Raw genomic sequence first — 17,638 nt, 5'->3', positions numbered from 1 at the left:
ATGGCATGCGAGATCTTAGTCCCCCAACCAGGGATTGAACCTGTGCCCTCGGCAGGTCCTAACCACCGGACCACCAGGAAATTTCCAAAAAACTCTCGTTTCTCTTTTAACAGTTAGATCTACAATGTATCTGGAATCGACTTTCGTGTGTGGCGTGGGTTGAGGGGTCAGATTCTTTTACTTTACTTTTCCATTTTGATATCCAATTGACCCAGTACTCTTTCCTGAAGTCCTTCCTTTCTCTCCTGTACTCATATACACCTTTTTTATAAACCAGGTGACTGAGTTAAGTGTGAATCGTCTGTCTTTGCACCAAGAATATAGTGTCTTAATTACTATAGTTTTATAATAGATCTCAGTTCTGGTTGTACAAGTCTTCCACTTCTGTTCTATTTCATCTTTGCGTTTGGCTATTCTTGGACCTTTGCGTTTTTGTATATATTTTAGAAAGAACTTGAGAATTCACACACACAACATATAAAAAAACCGTCTGAGATTTTGAATGGGGTTGCATTGAATGGATAGATCAATTGGGAGAGAATTAACGTATATACTATGGCACCTTCCAATCCATGAGTATAGTATATCTTTTCATTTATTTGAATCTGCTTTAATTTCTCTCAGTGATGTTTTAAAATTTTCAGTAGACTTATTCCTAGATAATTTGATGCTGTGTGAATGGTATTTTAAAATTTCACTTTCTACATGGTTATTGTCAATGTATAGGAATATGGTTGATTTTTGAAAACTGTATAATCCTTGCTAAATTAATTTAGTAATTCCAATAATTCCTCTTTAGATTTTTGTAGGGCAAAGATGTTTTGGGGTGTGGTCCAGCCATGGTACAAGACCCAACAATCTTGAACTCTGGGCTGGATTTGGAGGTTGGAAGGAAAGAAGACAGACTTGACCAGTCAGATTGGCAGAGTCTGTAGGGCCGTGCGTGCATGCTAAGTCGCTCCAGTCGTGTCTGACTCTTTGTGACCCCATGGTCTGTAGCCCACCAGGCTCCTCTGTCCATGGCATTCTCCAGGGAAGAATACTGAGGTGGGCCGCCATGGCCTCCTCCAGGGGATCTTCCCAAGGATCGAACCCACGTCTTTTATGTCTCCCGCATTGGCGGGTGGGTTCTTTACCATTTGGTCACCTGGGAAGCTGGGGGGATGCAAAAACCACAGACTCCCCCATGTCTAGTCGCGGCCCAGGGGCTATTTATACATCGCATGGAGAGTTCTTCCCCAGCCAGACACCTGGCCTAGCCCACCGTGGCCATATGGGAAGGCAAGGCCACCTTTAATCAGCACGCTGGGTGACCTTGGCTACGTTGTTAAACCTCACTTGAGGCTCATCTTCCTCACTCACAAAAGGAGGGACGCATGCCAGGGTATTTCTGTCTCTCACCTCATAGGTGACTGATGAACCTTGGTGAATAGCTTTCACTCACCTGTGTTGTCTCTTTTCCCCATGGGGGTTTTCTGAACATTACTGGAAATTTCTACAGTCCAGAGGATGCTGGTGTGTGTGTGGTGGGTGGGGGGGCTGGGTAGGTTGCCAGCTCCCACTGTGCTCTGAGCAGCTTCAGTGCAACTGGTCCTTTGGGGATTTTTATTTCCACGGTGAGGACACCCATGCAAGGCTGCCCCTCTTCAAGAAGGAACTCAAATTACTTTTCAATAAAAACTCTTGGCAGAAGTTCCTGAAAAACTCTGGCCTTCTCTGTGATCCCTGATATAGAAAAGGGTGGAATTTAATTATTCTGTCCTGTCCACGAGCCCCACGGCTGGGCCTGGCACGCAGCCACTGCTCTGTCCGACCAGCAGATTCCCCGCCCCCGCTGGGGTTCATTGCTCTGGCATGTGTGAGGGAGCACAGGGGAGACCCAGGGCAGGGCCCCCACCTTCAGCATGGCCTTGCCCTTTTCACCCTTCCTTTTGGGGCCTGTGTCTTAGAAAAATCCCATCTGTCTGCAGTTACCTGGACAAGCAGCTCTCTACAAGTTAAATGGAGAGGTGACTTCCCAGGCCCAGGGGAGGTATTGATATTTTATAAAATTCCCATCAGGGCCTCTCTGATACCCATGAGGCTAGGCTCAGAGCACCAGAGGGCGGTTAAGAGCTTCAGGCTGAACTGGAAACATCAGGATTGGAAAAATCTAGAATGATCATGTCTTGGTGGCCCCAGGAGTCTGGGGGTCCCCAGCGACCCTGGAACTCCAGCCTGCAGCTGGCTTGTTTCCCACCAGCTCATGAAGAGATACAATTTTGTATATTTTCCACGCAGCATTATAAGCACGTTCTGTGTTTTTACCCAGTTAAACATTTAAATTAAAGATCCCCTAGAGAAGGGCAGGGCAACCCCCTCCAGTATTCTTGCCTGGAGAATCCCAGGGACGGAGGAGGCTGGCGGGCTACAACCTACAGGTTCGCAAAGAGTCGGACAGGACTGAAGCGACAAGACGCATGCGTGTATTCAATCTATTCAGTATGTATATTGTTTTAAAAAGGCCAATAGTCCTTCAAGGCTTACCATGAGAAAGGAGAGTTCTCAGTACCCGTCTTTTCCACCAGCTTTCATTCCCTATAGTCAGGCTTTTTGGGGTGGGAATGAAAAGCTTACCTCCATCGTTCTCGTCACATTAGGGAAACGGAGGCAGCTCAGGACCCTCTTTTCCTGCGGTGCCCTGTGGGTACTCACGGTCAGTCTAGCTGGCCTGCCCCACCCCTGTCCCCGCAGCATCTTACTCTTTTGACCTCCTTGGAACGTCTTCCCCTTGGAGTCTTGGCTAGGGTCAAGGGTCTCCCAGGGGATGTGGGGGTCTCCTCCAGCCGGGCCCCACTGGGTGGGCTGTGGGTGACACCCACCCTGTGTATGCCCCCTGCCTGCAGACCACCTCTGAGAGGGTAAACAGGCCTCTGGGGCAGGGTCACCCTGGCTGCTGCTGTCGGCGTCTCAGCCGCACAGTGGACCGACTCTGCCTCTTCGGGAGTCTCTGCAGTAGCCAACTCCTGCCCTGTCAGCAAAGCCCAGACCTTGGGAGTCTGATCTCATTCAGGGGGAGGGTCCTGACTTCAAGATTCAGAGCCACGACCGGAAGCAGTGCTGGCCAAAGGCACATGGTGGGTAGACCGGCAACCACCCTCTGCAGTGGGCGGGCTGAGGCCGAGGGGGCAGAGGGCAGGAGCAAAGAGCCTGAGACCCTTGGAGCTGGTCAGCGTAAACCCCTTTTGGGCTTCCCTGGTGGCTCAGTGGTAAAGAATCTGCCTGCTGATGCAGGAGACATGGGTTTGATCCCTGGTCCAGGAAGATCCCACATGCCTCGGAGCAACTAAACCCGTGCCTTACAAGTAGTGAGCCTGTGCTTGGGAGCCCACGAACCGCAACTACTGAAGTCTGCTCACCCTAGAGCCTGTGCTCCACAACGAGAAAAGCCACCGCCAGGGGAAGCCCGTGCACTGCAATGAGTAGCTCCCGCTTCCTGCGACGGGAGAAAGCCCTCATGCAGCAACAAAGACCCCGCACAGTCAAAAATAAATACAGAAATAAAACTAACTTAAAAAAATATATAGACCCTTTTTACAGATGGAGAAACTGAGGTACAGAGAGAAAGCGGGCCTCAAGCCACACAGTGAGTTAGCGGCCTCTCTGGCTCTCTCTCTACTGACCACACTGAGCAGTCAGTTCCTCCGTCTCTGTCTCACCCACACACCCCCTCACTTCCAATCTACATATACTGGCAAAGATCTCCAAGCTCAAGTTCTGCCTCTGTGTCCTGGATGCGAGGAAACGCTCGTGGGCCCGTGTGTGCTGGGAACGTGGGAATCCTCAGAATCCCAGAAAGTGAAGAGTCTGCCTCTCAGGGAGGGGAAACCAAGGCCCGGAGCCAGGGGGGCAGGGCCTCGGCCGGTCACACAGCCAGCATTGCCCCTCCAGGCCCGTTTCCATAGTCCCACCGCCCTGAGGAATAATTAGAGAAAGTTAAACATGCATAATTTAATTGCTTGTCGATGACAGGATGCCAGGGGAGCCATAAAACCCGCCCAGCCTCAGAGCGCCTGCCCAGGCAGGTGGCACGGGAGGCCGGGCTGGCAGCCTAGGGCCCTGCCTGCTGGTTGGGCCTCTCTCTGCAGCTGGGGCACCGGACCCCTCCCCAGCCCTCCCCATGCCCACTGACAGCCAAGCCACTCCCCGCAGGCCGAGCAGGATGCCCAGTGCCAGCGCAGACTAGGCCCGGGGTCCTGCCCGCTCTCCAGAAACAGGTTCGCATGCAAGCCCAGGCTCGCCCCTCGCTCTGCTGAGCGTACCCCCTGCAGGGAGTCCTGTGTGTTGCCTCAGACCCTGGAAATGTGTTTACGGACTGCGAACCCCTCGGGAACGTTCACTGCGTGGAGCTGAGGCCTGACTGACACCTCACCCATGGCCATCCTGCCCCACCTTCTTCCTTCGGGAGGGGGGTCCCCAGGGTGGGGTGACGCCCTCCTGTGTGTGCAGAGGGCAGACGAAGCTCAAGCCGGAAAGTTCTCCAGGCCAGCCCGCTTCCAGAGTCGACGCCCTTTTTGCCCCATAAGATGCTCTTGGGCCTCTGCTGCGAGGGCAGGCACCCCATTCCCGCTACCCTACCCCCTGCCCATCAGTATTAGCACAGGGTGGGGCTCCCCTGGCAGTCCGGTGGTTGGTTAAGACTTTGTCTTCCCATGCAGGGGGTGCCGGTTCGATCTCTGGTAGAGGGGCTAAGATCCCACATGCCTCGTGGCCAAAATGCCAAGACATGAAAAGCGAAGAAATGTTGTAACAGATTCGATGAAGACTTTAAAAAATGGCCCACATCTAAAATGAAAACAAAACGATATGAGTGCAGGGTCACCAAGGGGCTCACGGGCACCCACCGGGCCTCCAGGTGGAGGAGGGGGTGGCCGGGGGTGGGTAGGGGACGGGGTGGGGTGTGAATGTCGGGGTGGAGGACGGATGAGTGGGTGGGTGGATGGAGGAGTGGGTGGGTGGATGGGGGGAGGTGGGGTGGGTGGCATGACACAGGGAACCCTTGTTTTGTTTTGCTGTCTGTCTTTCCCACGAAAGGCCGCTTTCAGAGGCACCAGGATCCTGCAGTATTTAGGAGGGGGGCAGTGAGCGTCCCCTGGGAATCCCCCCGTGTGTCTGGCCTCGTTGACTGGGGGCCTTTGGGCGCCTGGCCGTTGTACAGGGTATGTGTGCGTGCTCAGTTGTGTCCGACTCTTTGCGACCCTTTGGACTCTAGCTCGCCAGGCTTCTCTGTTCATGGGATGTTTCAGGCAAGAATACTATAGCGAGTTGCCACTTCCTCCTCCAGGGCATCTTCCCAACCTAGGATTGAACCTGCGTCTCCTGCATCTCCTGCATTGCGGGTGGATTCCTTACCCGCAGAGCCATTCCAGAGAGCCGCCCTCCCCCTGCCAAATTGTTCAGGGGGCCTCCCCAGATTTCAGTGCCCGTGGGCCTCCCTCCTGGGGTGGATCCCGGAACCCAGAGAGGACATCAGCCCTTGCTGCTCTCCAAGCCCTCCTGTGTCTGCCAGCCTGGGACGTGGTCGCTCTCTGCATTTGCCCTGGTGATTCATCCCTGAGAAGCCCCCTCTGCCCGTCTCCCCGCTCTGTGCTTTGTACCTCTTTCCTTCTTTACTGTCCCTTTTGCTGATAGGAGTTGGAGGGAAACATGTGTGTTCAGTCCCCCCATCTAACCAGAAAACCACCTCCTTTCCTTTGTGAAGTCCTGCCCCATCCCCGAGTCAGACAACTGTATACATTCTTCTGGTTGTTTTAAAGTTTCAGTGTTTATACCTCAGTCTTTAATCTCTTTTACGTATCGGGGTTACTGACAAGGTTTTATTGGGGGAAGAAAAAGAGTTCTGTTTCTAAAAAAAAAAAAAAGGCTTATAAACCACAGACTGGGCACAGCCCAGGGTGGATGGGGAAGGTAATGAGGATGAGGGGGCCCCTGCCAACCCACAGAAACCCGGGTAGGGCTGGTGAGCAGAAAGTAAGGGGCTGTCAGCCCCCGTGGCCCCGAGGCTGGGCACCCCTGGGGAAATCACAGCCTGAACCACCTGTTCCCAAGGTCCTAAGATTCTGGGAGTCTCATTGCATCTCTCACAGGACAGTCATTATTTTAAAACAGAGACGTTTCCAAGGTGGTTTGCGTTCAGGGACAAAGATACAGGACTTCTCCAAAGACAGACAAGGCTGATGATGGGGGGACGGGGACCCCGCCGGTGAGCATGGGGGCCTCGCTGCAGCCAAGGGGCCTCTGAACACCGAATGGGATGTGCCGAGTTACCCTAATAGCTCTCGTGTGTCTGCTTGACCGGAATGGGGTGCCTGTGGGGTCAGGCTTTGAACTGAGGGAGGAATCTAAGCATCTCTTGACTTCCAGAGCAATAAAAGCTCTTAGGAACAGCTTTGAACCATCTATTTCCTCATTAAAGAGCTCTGGGTCTCTGGGGGAGACAGACATAAATAGATGATTACAGCCCAGGGAGATATGTGCCTGGGAGGTTAACCATTACTGGTCTCCTAATTGGCCTTCCGGCTCTGGGACCCTCCCACAGCCTCCCGCGGTACACTCTGCTGCCAGAGTGAGCTTTTAAAAATGCACATCTGACCTTGGCTTTTACCCCCTCCAACAGCTGCCCATTGGTCTCAGGACACTGCCAGGCTCCTCCCCGCAGGCTTCCTGCTCCAGTGTTGGTGGTCCCCAGGTGTGCTCCTGCCCGCTAGGCTGCTGGAAGACCCTCCCCGGTTCTGTTCCCCTCTGGTGTTAGAACTAATTCTTCCTTCTATGGAATCTGACCAATCACTGTGCATCCCTCAGTCCTCACCTTAGATGCCACTGCCTCCAGGAAGCCCTCCTGGGCCACCCCCAGCCCAGATGGGCTTTGGCAACCCCAGATAGGCTACCCACTCCAGTATTCTTGGGCTCCCCTGGTGGCTCAGCTGGTTAAGAATCCACCTGCAATGTGGGAGACCTGGGTTCGATCCTTGTGTTGGGAAGATCCCTTGGAGAAGGGAAAGGCTACCCACTCCAGTATTCTGGCCTGGAGAATTCCATGGACTATATATCCACGGGGTCTCAAAGAGTCAGACACAATTGACTGACTCTCGCTTTCACTTTCCTGTTGCTCTTTTGCATGTTCTGGTCTTACAGCCCTTACCAACCTGTGTCTTTTTGCCTGTCCCCTTCCTCAGACTGTAGTTCTCCAAGTCAAGGAGTGTGTCTCATTTACTACCCACTCATTAACTATCAGATTTTTTTTTTTAATGGTGGAGTTTATTAAAAAAATTTTTTTGACGTGTGCACACTGCTATATTTATTTATTTATTATGTATCCTTGGCTGCTCTGGGGTTTTGTTGCTGCACGGGCTTTTCTCTAGTTGTGGCAGGCAGGGTCTACTCTAGTTGCGCTGCCTGGGCCTCTCATTGCAGTGGCTTCTCTTGTGGAGCACAGGCTCTAGGCTTCGGTAGTTGCAGCACGCAGGCTCCGTAGCTGCGACTTGCCGGCCCCAGGGGGCGGGCTTCAGTAGTCTTGACTCAGGAGCTCACTAGTTACAGCTGGAGGGGCTTAGAGCGTGCAGGCTTCAGTAGTTGGGGCGTACAGGCTTAGTTGCTTGCGGCATGTGGAGTCCTCCCAGACCAGGATCGAGCCAGGCCCCCTGTACTGTCAAGGCAAGTCCCATCCACTGTACCACCAGGGAAGTCCTCAGGTATTTTTTGACCCACTACTCTGTGCCAGGCACCAAAATTCATGAACAAACAAAATAGACAAAGACCCTGCGCCTAGGACACTCGCAGGCTGACGAGGCATCCCAGGTGCTGGCTCAGACAATTCGCAATACTCTGTGCTGTGGATGCCCAGAAAGGAGGCTCGGAGGTCAGGCAGGCTGCCTGGAGGAGGGGGCACTAAAGATAAGGCTCTGAAGGATGTGTAGGAGTTTTCCAGGCAGCAACTCAGAGATTTCCCTGCCTGCCTGAGCAGAGGCTATCCTGCCTGGCCAGGCTGCTCTCTCCCCAGGGTCCACTCCACTCTCACCTCTTCTCTTTCAGAATGCATGAACTGCACCCGGCTCAGCGACATGAGCGAGCGGCTGACCACGCTGGAGGCCAAGGTCAGATGGTCTGGGAATCCTGGGCCTAGGGAGTTAGAAAGGGAGGAGCTGGCTTCAGCCCCAGGGAGCCCAGCAGGCCTGAGCAGCCTGGTCCCCAGGGGTGGGTGCTATTTGGGCCCTCAGTGGCTCTGGGTAATTTTCTCTAGTCTGGGCCAGCCTCCTGGGGTGGGAGAGGGAAGTGGGATGAGTAAGAAACTCGAGGGTCCCAGGCAGCAGGCTGGTCTGGGTGTGGGCCTCAGTGGCTGGAAGCCCCGATGCTGACCCCTCGGTGGAAAGAGGAGGGAAGTCACTGTCCCCCCAGGGCTGCTGGCCCCCACTCAGGCTCCTCCTTCCTGGTCTTGCACGGGGCTGGGCTCAGGAGCTGATGGAGGAGGAGCCGCCTGGCACCTGCGAGCTTTCTCCCTGTCTACATCAGGGGGCAGAGGGGTGGAGCAACTCACCCCAGAGGCAGAGGGGCTCAGTAAAGCCTAGTCATTCATCTGGGAGTGGCCCCAGGCAGCAGCGGCAAGGAGGACAGGACTCAGAGAAGGGGAGGATGTGTGAGGAACAGGTGTGTCGGGGAAGCTGCCCCGTGGGGACACCTGGGGCTCTGTCCCGCCTGGCACCAGGGAGACAGTGCAGAGCCCGCCTCAGGGCTAGCCTGGCCCTTGCTGGGACGGGCTTCTGCGCGGCTCTCCCCCTCACCACGTTCCCCCTGCGGACAAGCCCCACCTCCTTCACCTGGAAAGCAGGCACGGGGCGATTGGCTGGAAGGTCTGGGTCTGGCGGAGGCAAGCTTCCAGCTGAGGCTGCTGTACTTGCCACCTCCAAGGAGCCTCTGCAGGCAGTGGGACTGCCGGGGCCTCCTGGCCCAGCGGAGGGCCAGCACGGGGAGGCTGGACTGACCCGAGCGGAGGCAGCACTCTCTCAAGGGCAGACCAAACAGCTAGGGCTGGGCGCTGCCCGGGAGGGTGCTGTGAGCACGGCTGGCTGGCAGGGAGGCCGGAGTGAGGACAGAGCGCCGAGGTGGGCTGCAAGACCCCCACCGCGAGAACACAGAGCAGACCCAGAGATTGGACCCCAGCCCGGAGGAGCCTGACAGGCAGGGCCTCCCTGTAGACACACACAGAGACACACACATGAATGAACACACAGGGACACACGTATAAACACACATGAATTCACAGGGACGCACATACTTACATATAGACGCACACAGACACACGCAGCCCTGGCCAACGCTGTATCACCCTTCGGCCATGCTGCCTGCCTTGGAAGCCTGACTGTGGGGACACCTGCCCGGTGCAGTGGGGGCTGCAGTGACTGGCAGCTGGAGGCAGGCACGTGTGGGAACAGCCCCCACCAGCTGGGTGACTCACCGAGCCCACCTCCTCCTCTGTGGAGTGAGCTGAGGTGCCAGCCTCACAGGACCGCTCGGGGCCTCAGGTGACACGGTGGGGGAACCCATGCTGGACAGGTGTGAGGCTGTTATCATTTATGCTGTGTCGCTGTGGCATCTTCCTGATGGAGGCACAGGTACATGGGAGAAGCCCCGTGGCAGAAGCGTGAATGGTTTCCCTTGCCCCTGCAGGCAGGAGGGTCCCCCCAGCAGCCCAGGTGCCTAGGCACAGGCTGGGGGTGGAGACCCTGTGCCCTCCCTGGGTCATGGCTCTGCGGGGGGTGGGGGGGCAGAAGCTTCAGGGAGCAGATGCTGCCACATGAGCCAAGCTGGGGCTGGGGCAGTCCTGGTAGGGATGAGAGATGCTGGGGAAGATGCTAGAAGGAACTCGTGGTACCCGAGACTCTAGAAAAGGCGGGCTCCCCAGGCTCGCTAGCCTGACGGACATTTTCCAGGTACCTGAAACCGCCGCGTGGTTTGGCAGAGCGTCGGCTGAAGGCCTGGCCTGGCCCCGGCCCAGCACCCCGGGGTGTTGCAAGTCACAGCTCTGAGGCAGGACCGGCACCATGCCTGCTGTGCCCCGCGCCCCTGGCCCTGACCCATGCCCTCCCGCCATGAGCAACTCCTGCCCTGGTGCCCCAACCCTGCGCTGCCCTCTGCCTGGGGATGCCGCACCCCGGGCAGGCTGGAGGGGGTGCTTACTCTCTGGCCCTGAGGGTGAGGGTCGTGACTCCTCCGCAGACCTCAGGGGGTCTCCTCCGCAGACTCTGTGGGGGTCAGGCTGTCTCAGTAATAACCCAGTGATAACAGGGCCCTTCTCAGCTCTGGGCCTCAACCTGCTGCCCTGTGAGGTGGAAACAGAAGGGGTCACTTCCCGGCCCCTCCCTGGCTCATACACAGAGATGACCTCAGGTGGCTCCTGGGTGGGGAGGTAGACAAGGTAGCTTGAGACAGGTGTCCAGAGAGGTGGCAGCTGCGGGGTCCCTTCTGGATTTCTAGATGGCAACAGGAGACTCCTGTCTCAGCTCCTGTGTCCTCTCTGGGTCACTTTCCAGCTGCCCACCTGCCTGCTTTGTGCCCAAGTGTCCCCTGGAGAAGCAGGGCCCCTGGGAGCTTCACCCGCCCCATCAGAGGGCCCTGAGGGGCAGCAGCCTGGAGAGGGCGGGGGACACAGGCCAGGCTAGCAGCCAGGCCAGCCCCACAGCCTCAGGGGCGGGTGAGGTCAGGGGAGCCCACAGGGGTCAGAGAGAGCATGGAGCTGGGGTCAGGGGCTGGGGTCAGGTGGGTGAAGGCAGAAGCGGGCAGGCAGATCCCCGTTGGGGAGTCAAAACCTGGGCAGCTAGCAGTAAGTCCAAGGCCTGGAAACTTTGACTTCTGCTTCCTCAAGACAAGAAGCCTGTTTTGACATATCAAGAAGGATGCATTCAGTGGCAAGCAATGTGAACCCAGCCATTGGCAGCTTATTTCTTAGCATTTATTGTTAGTTCAATAGCAAGTCCAGACTTAGTGGTCTTGGGATTGGCTTGGTGACTCAAGAAACCAGACTCCCTTCACAGCCTCCTCTCCACCTTCTTAGTGAATCGGCTCTTGTCCTCTTGCCAGTCAGTGCTAAAGCGTTAGTCACTCAGTCGTGTCCAACTCTTCGAGACCCCAAGAACTGTAGCCCGCCAGGCTCCTCTGTCGATGGAATTCCCCAGGCAAGAATACTGGAGTAGGTTGCCATGCCCTTCTCCAGGGGATCTTCCTGACCCAGAGACTGATCCCTGGTCTCCTGCACTGCAGACAGACTCTTTACCATCTGAGTCACCAGAGTGCCTCATGGTTACAAAGTGGCTGCTGCAGCTCAAAGCCTCACATCCTTATACATTGTTCAAAGGCAGGAAGTAGAGGGTGAAGCAAAGTATCTCAAGAAATTCATTATGTCTCATTGGCCAACACTAGGCTATATGCCCATCTCCTAGGTACAAGGGAGCTGGGAAAATGAGTAATTGGCCAGTGATGATTCCTCCTCTGGGGCATTCTCACTGGCTCAGAATAAGGGTTCTAGAGCCAAGGAAGAGGAGGTGGTTGGAGGCCAGGCAACCACAAAGAACTGCTCCATCTTCACTCCCTACAGTGCCCGAGTTGCCTAAGGATCCAAACCTAGGAGCTGATCTAGATTCCTCTCACCCACTTTCTGGGACAGGCTGGAGCGGCTGTTGGGGGATCGTGGGGTAAAAAGCTAGCAGAAAAAAAGTTTCCTGCCTTCCTTCCTCCCCTCCTCCTCAGTTTACTCTCTGACTCCAAGAACCAGACCGAGTGGGAGGGAGCCTGAGGGGATTTCCCTGGGTGACTGGTGCAGGACAGTGGTGTCCTAGCCAATCAGCCAGGCCACAGTGATATTATCAGAGCCCCTGAGATGGAAGGCTGGCTGGAGTCTGGTTTTCTCAGCTGAGTCCCCACACCGCCCACTGCTGCCTGCCCCGGTGAGCTCAGCCCAGCAGAGACGGCTCAGTTTCTCCAGGAGGTTTGCCATGGCCAGACCATGGGGGCTTGAACTCTGGAGTGGGCTGCTTCTAACTTGATGGTGCCCGTGGCTCCTCTGCCTGGGTCCATGGGCTCTGTGGGTCTTGGTGTCTGTGAGGGAGGTGCCCCAGGAAGGAGTGAGCTTGGTCTTTTGTGCAGGAGCGAGGTTGCAGGCAGAGGGTCCCTCTGGGGGGCCTGGGAGCCCAGTCTGGGTGCCCCCACCCTGATCCCTCCCAGCCACACTCCCCTTGCTCCTGGCTCCTCCCTGTTACACTTGTTCACCTGGAGGAATCCTCCCCACCCCACCAAGATGCTGTATCCAACTCATCCCCCCGACTGGGGACCTTCACCCCCAAACCTGGCTTCTCCTGTGCCGCTGTTTGAATGGTGGCGATCCTACCATCCCCCAAGCCAGGCTAGAGACAGGGCCACCCCTGCCTTCACGTCCTGCCCCCAAGTCCTGGCCACCAGGTCCTGACAGTTCCCACCCCCAGCCTCTCGCCCATGGCCCAGGGGCCCCCATCCCACACACTGACAGCCAAGTCTCCTTGCCCTGTCCCCCCCAGCTCCACCCCTTGCCATGGCCGGTCAGCTTCCAGGTGGACGTCCCCTCAGTGGCTGGGGCAGAAACTGTAACCCTCCCCTCCGTGAGGAGGTTCCACCCCCAAGCCGCTGTGCAGTCTGAGCCCGCCGCTCCACTTCTCAGGGCCTCCGTGAAGCTCCACTGAGGCCAGGGCTGCAGGCCAGCTGTGGAGAAGTGGACGAGGCGCCACACGGGGCCCTGGCCCCACCACCGACTTGCTGGGTGACCTTGGGCAAGTCCCTTGCGGTCTCTGAGCCTCTCTTTCCACCTTGCCTCTGGCGTGGCCCTTCCTGTTTAATGAGCCCTTGTAAGGACCAGGAGGGGGAGGGGCTGAGAGCAGGGGCCCTGGGGGTTGCCAGAGCCTCAAGGGGCAGGAGCCCATCCACCCAATACAGAGGGGGGCCTGAGATCTGGGGTGCCACTTTGTTCCCAAGGGTCTTGGGAAACTTTGTCACCCAGGCCCCGGGGAAGCTGCAGAGCTGGTGGGAGGAGGCGCTCAGAAGGACCCTTTCTGTGCACCCAGGAAACCACAGCCCAGCCCAGGCCTGGGCGCTGTGAAGGCAGCCATTTGTCCCTGTGACTCCCCCTGACCCCCGCACACCACCCCAGCATCAGCAGGAGTAACTGGGTGCCCACGTGCTGTGCACCCGTGATCTGTGGCCCTGCAGGGTCAGTGTTACCACCCCCGTTTTGCTGATGAGAAAACAGGCCCACAAAGGTGACGATGCTTGCATATCATGGCTATCTAGTGGGAGAGCCGGAATTCGAACCAGCCTGGCTGGTGGCAGGGCCTGAGCCGCCTCCCCCATCACATGGTACTTAGTGTGTGCAGGGGCCTGGGGACCGAGAGCGAGGAGGGCGCCCCTCCCCAGGTGGTCCTGACACCCAAAGGCAGGGCCAGCGGCGTTGCTCCAGAGTGACTGTACAGGGGCTGGGGGGACACCCCTTCTGCCCAGAGGGTCAGACAGACTCAGGAAGGAGGGGACAGCTCTCCGGAGTCTCAGAATCTTCCAGGGGCTGGGGGCGGGGACAGCACTGGTGGAGGGTGCTGCAGGAGCCTGGGCATGGAGGGGTGGGGAGGTCTCGGCCTGAGCGGCTGGGCGCGTTCCGGGCGGCTGGAGCAGAGCTGGTGGAGGAGACGCAGGGGAGGTCATGGGAGGCCGAGGTGATCACCTGTGGACGTACTGTGTGGTGTCTCTCGTGGTTTTTGGGGGGAGCTCGGCCGGGTTTACCTTGCATGAGGTCCTCACCCACGGCCGTGGTCGGGGGCTGCAGGAGGGGACGGGGGCAGGTGGAGGGGAGGGGCAGTGGGCTCTAGGCAGGAGGGCTAGGGCCCTGGGAGAGGCCCGAGGACCCATTGGGTCCTCCTGGAATTAAGGTTACCCAGGACTCTGGTGGTTGGGGTGGGCACAGGGTAGGGTGGGGTGGGGTATAAGCCGGGGCTGGAGCTTGGACGCCTTCAGGCACTACCTAGCATCTGCAGAACTAGACGCCAGCGATTCCGCTCCCAGCGGCCCCCAGACAGGCTCGGAGCGCTTTCATCTCACGGCGCTGAGTCTGAGAATCTAGCTGGATGTGGGGTTCGGGTTTCTAAGGCGGCGGCGGCGGGGGGTGGTGGGCACATGAGACACTGGACTTCTTCCTTCCTGTCTGGCAGGTCGGGACGGGAAACCGGGCTCCATCTGATATGGCGGGGGAACCCCAGTGCCCCCCTTTTCTGGGGTGGGTGGGTCCACGCGGGTTAGCACCTGCCCGCCGGCCCTGAGCAGATCCCGGTGTGCGGCGCCCCCTGCTGGCCTATTTGGGAACAGCCAGACCTCCTGGCTCCCTGTGCTGTGCCGTGCGCTAAGAATACTGGAGTGGGTTGATATTTCTTTCTCCAGGGAATCTTCGCAATCCAGAGATCGAACTCACCTCTCCTGCATTGGCAGGTGGATTCTTTACCACTGTGCCGCCTGGGAAGCCCCAAGTACAATTTTGATAAGTGAAAGTGTTAGTCACTCAGTCACGTCTGACTCTTTGTGACCTCATGGACTGTAGCCCGCCAGACTCCTCTGTCCGTGGGATTCTCCAGGCAAGAATACTGGAGAGTCGGTTGCCATGCCCTCCTCCAGGGGATCTTCCCGACACAGGGATTGAACACACGTCTCCTGTGGCTCCTACATTGCAGGCAGATTCTTTACCGTTTCAGCCACAAGGGAAGCCCAAGAGTACTGGAGTGGGTAGCCTATCCCTTCTCCAGGGGATCTTCCTGACCCAGGAATCGAGCTGTGGTCTCCTGCACTGCAGGCGGGTTCTTTACCAGCTGAGCTAGCAGGGAAGCCCTCCTGGTTCCCAGGTGCCGTGAATTAGGAAGTGTCTCCCTACTGAGGCTCTGTGTCCTTTTGGGTTTTAACCCCTGCTTTCCTCCGGGGGAGAAGATGGGCTGTTTTCCAGGCGGGCCCTGAGTAACTATGGCCACCTTTGTTTCCCTGGAGCTCTTGCTAAACTCGGACACTGAGCTGGGCCTGCTTATTCTTTCTTTCTCCTTTTTTTCTTTTCTTCTCTTTTCTCCTCTTCTTTCCTTCTCTTCCCTTTCCTTTTCTTTCTTTCCCTGTCCATCTCTCCCTCCTCGCACCCATCCAGCCAGCCACAGACATTCCCTGACCACGCTGTTTGTGCCCTGAGCCAGACAGTGGGGGGGACAAGCCTGCCCGGTCCCTCTCCAGGGAAGAACCAGTGAAATGGGGGTGACCGTGGTCATTATTCGGAGAAGGCAATGGCACCCCACTCCAGCACTCTTGCCTGGAAAATCCCATGGACGGTGGGCTGCAGTCCATGGGGTCTCGAAGAGTCGGACACGACTGAGCGACTTCCCTTTCACTTTTCACTTTCCTGCATTGGAGAAGGAAATGGCAACCCACTCCAGTGTTCTTGCCTGGAGAATTCCAGGGATGGTGGAGCCTGGTGGGCTGCCGTCTATGGGGTCGCACAGAGTCGGACACGACTGAAGCGACTTAGCAGCAGCAGCAGCAGCAGCAGTGGTCATTATTCAGACAAGCACAGTCTAATCCCAGTGACAGCCACTCTAGGAGAAAAGTATGGTGGCTCTGAATGTGTCCGCAGGGGCCCTGCCTGAGCCGGAGGAGGGTCAGAGGGCTTCCTGAGGTGGGGGCGGGGCGGGAGAACATTCCAGTGGGGGGACGGTGGTCGCACGAGTGGGCGGTGCTGGTCCCCTGGCGCTCACGTCCCCGCTCACCTGTGCCCCGGGCCTGACCCTCTGCCCTTCTGCGGCCCAGGTTCTCCTTCTGGAAGCAGCAGAGCGGCCCCCAGGCCCAGACAATGACCTTCCGACGCCCCAGAACACCCCACCACCCTGGAACGAGGGTCTCCTCCCTGACGCCATCCCGCTTGCCCACCCCGGGCCCCAGATGAGAAGGCCCACAGGCCCGGCCGGTGAGTGAGGCCTGCGGGGGGCAGGGGGTTGGCAGGGGGAAGGCCTCTCAGGGTCTCCACCAGTAGGTCATACACACCCAAAGGGCATTTTGGAAAACTGAGCTAACATTTAAAACCTGGGGGGTTTCACATAAAAGTCAGGATTTCTCTTAGAAAACTGGAAGAGCTGGCCATTGGGGTTGGCAGTCCCTTACAGAAACAATTGGCTGGGACTTCCCTGGTGTTTCTAGTGCAAGGGGTGAGGTTCAGTCCCTAAGATCCCATGTGCCTTGTGTTGTGGCCAAAAAAAATATTGGGGAAAAAAAAAAAAAAGGAACAGTTGGCCGCAGCTAAGTCATGGCTGCCCCCACAGATCTCATTCAAACTCTGCAGTCTGCCACAGTCCTCACCACTACTTACTGTCTCACAGTCCAGCTACTGTCTTCACAGGCTGCCCTGCTGCCGCTTAGCATCTACATGTAGGCCCCCAGCCCAGCTCATCCTTGACTGGCTCGATTTTACAGCAGCCCCTGCCTGCACACCGCCAGGGGTGGGGGGCTTACTGCCTCCCCCAGCCTTCTGGGGGATCCTGTCTGAATTCTCTGACCGGAGTTGGAGGACACCCACTGGTCTGTTGCTTTCCCTCTTCCCACCACATTTTGAAGTCTCTCTGCAGTCTCTCTCCACTGGACTGAGCTCTGCTCTCTGGGACTGCAGAACAGTAATAGTAACTGTAATATTATAGTCAGGATTGTTGAATGCCTGCTGCGTGGCGGGCACTGTGCTGGGACTTTACCCTGAGCGGAGGTGTAGCTGCCACTGTCCATGTGGCTGAACTCCAGGGTTTAAGGCTGAGGTCTCATCTGACTGGTCAGGATCTGTGCTGTGCCAGTTATTCAGGATTTTTATATCACTCTAGTCTGTACAGATATCATGGCTAATCATTCCAGTGAGCTTGTAAAGCTCAGATTACAGGAGAACTGAGGCTCAGAAAAGTGACCCCTGGGGTCACCCAGCGATCCAGTGCCATTTTGACTCAATAATTCACAGCCCCACCGGAGCCCTTTGCAGGGGACGCCCTTCCTTCTGCTGTCCCCCAGTTGAGCCCCCAGTTTCTTAGCAATCCCGCCCAGACCCAACTCTGACCCCTCCCTGCCTGCAAACCCCCAGCAATGGGAAAACTGACCGCCAGTGGCCAGTCCTGAGGCCAGGGAAGCAGCAGATACTCTGCAGGCTTCTGAAGGGCCTGGAGGCTGTGTGGAGGGTGAGCTTGGGCTGCTATGGGAGGAGGGGGCGTCTTACTTGCCCTGGGTCCCTGGCCCACCTCTCTAGCCACTGTCCCCAAAGTCTCACTCCCAGAAGGCCTGTCTTCTTCAAATCCTATGCTTGTCTTTTTCAAATCCGTCTTCTGGGACTGAAGAGGGAGCAGAGGTCAGGGGGAAGTAAGGAGGGGGTTCTCCTCTTCTGAAGGACCCAGGCAGGCCCCAGTGCCCCCTGGAGGGGAGGGAGGAAGCTGGGAGGGGCTTCTGTTCTCCAAAGGCAACTTTCTTCTTATGGGGGCATGTAGTTCCCAATATGGCCACCAGGTGGAGCACAAACCCTACAAATGGTTATACCTGGGTGCAT

At 57.0% G+C, this 17,638-nt stretch overlaps 1 protein-coding gene across 3 annotated transcripts in view; it reads left to right on the top strand.

The window, feature by feature from the left end:
* Positions 1–17,638, top strand: part of COL26A1 (collagen type XXVI alpha 1 chain) — a 164,854-nt gene that overhangs the window by 133,360 nt on the left and 13,856 nt on the right. For 2 of the 3 annotated variants that reach the window (XM_061402020.1, XM_061402021.1), the window contains exons 4-5: positions 8,071–8,132; positions 15,877–16,033. In XM_061402020.1, the coding sequence (XP_061258004.1) occupies positions 8,071–8,132; positions 15,877–16,033 (219 nt within the window). Of the gene's footprint in view, positions 1–8,070; positions 8,133–14,286; positions 14,817–15,876; positions 16,034–17,638 lie in introns of those variants that run through there. The other variant, XM_061402022.1, reaches the window with a different exon arrangement.

Source organism: Bos javanicus, chromosome 25, assembly GCF_032452875.1.
Source record: "Bos javanicus breed banteng chromosome 25, ARS-OSU_banteng_1.0, whole genome shotgun sequence".
Lineage (NCBI taxonomy): Eukaryota > Metazoa > Chordata > Mammalia > Artiodactyla > Bovidae > Bos > Bos javanicus.
The sequence above is the reverse complement of the archived record's forward strand: the minus strand, read 5'-3'. Positions and strand labels throughout refer to the sequence as shown.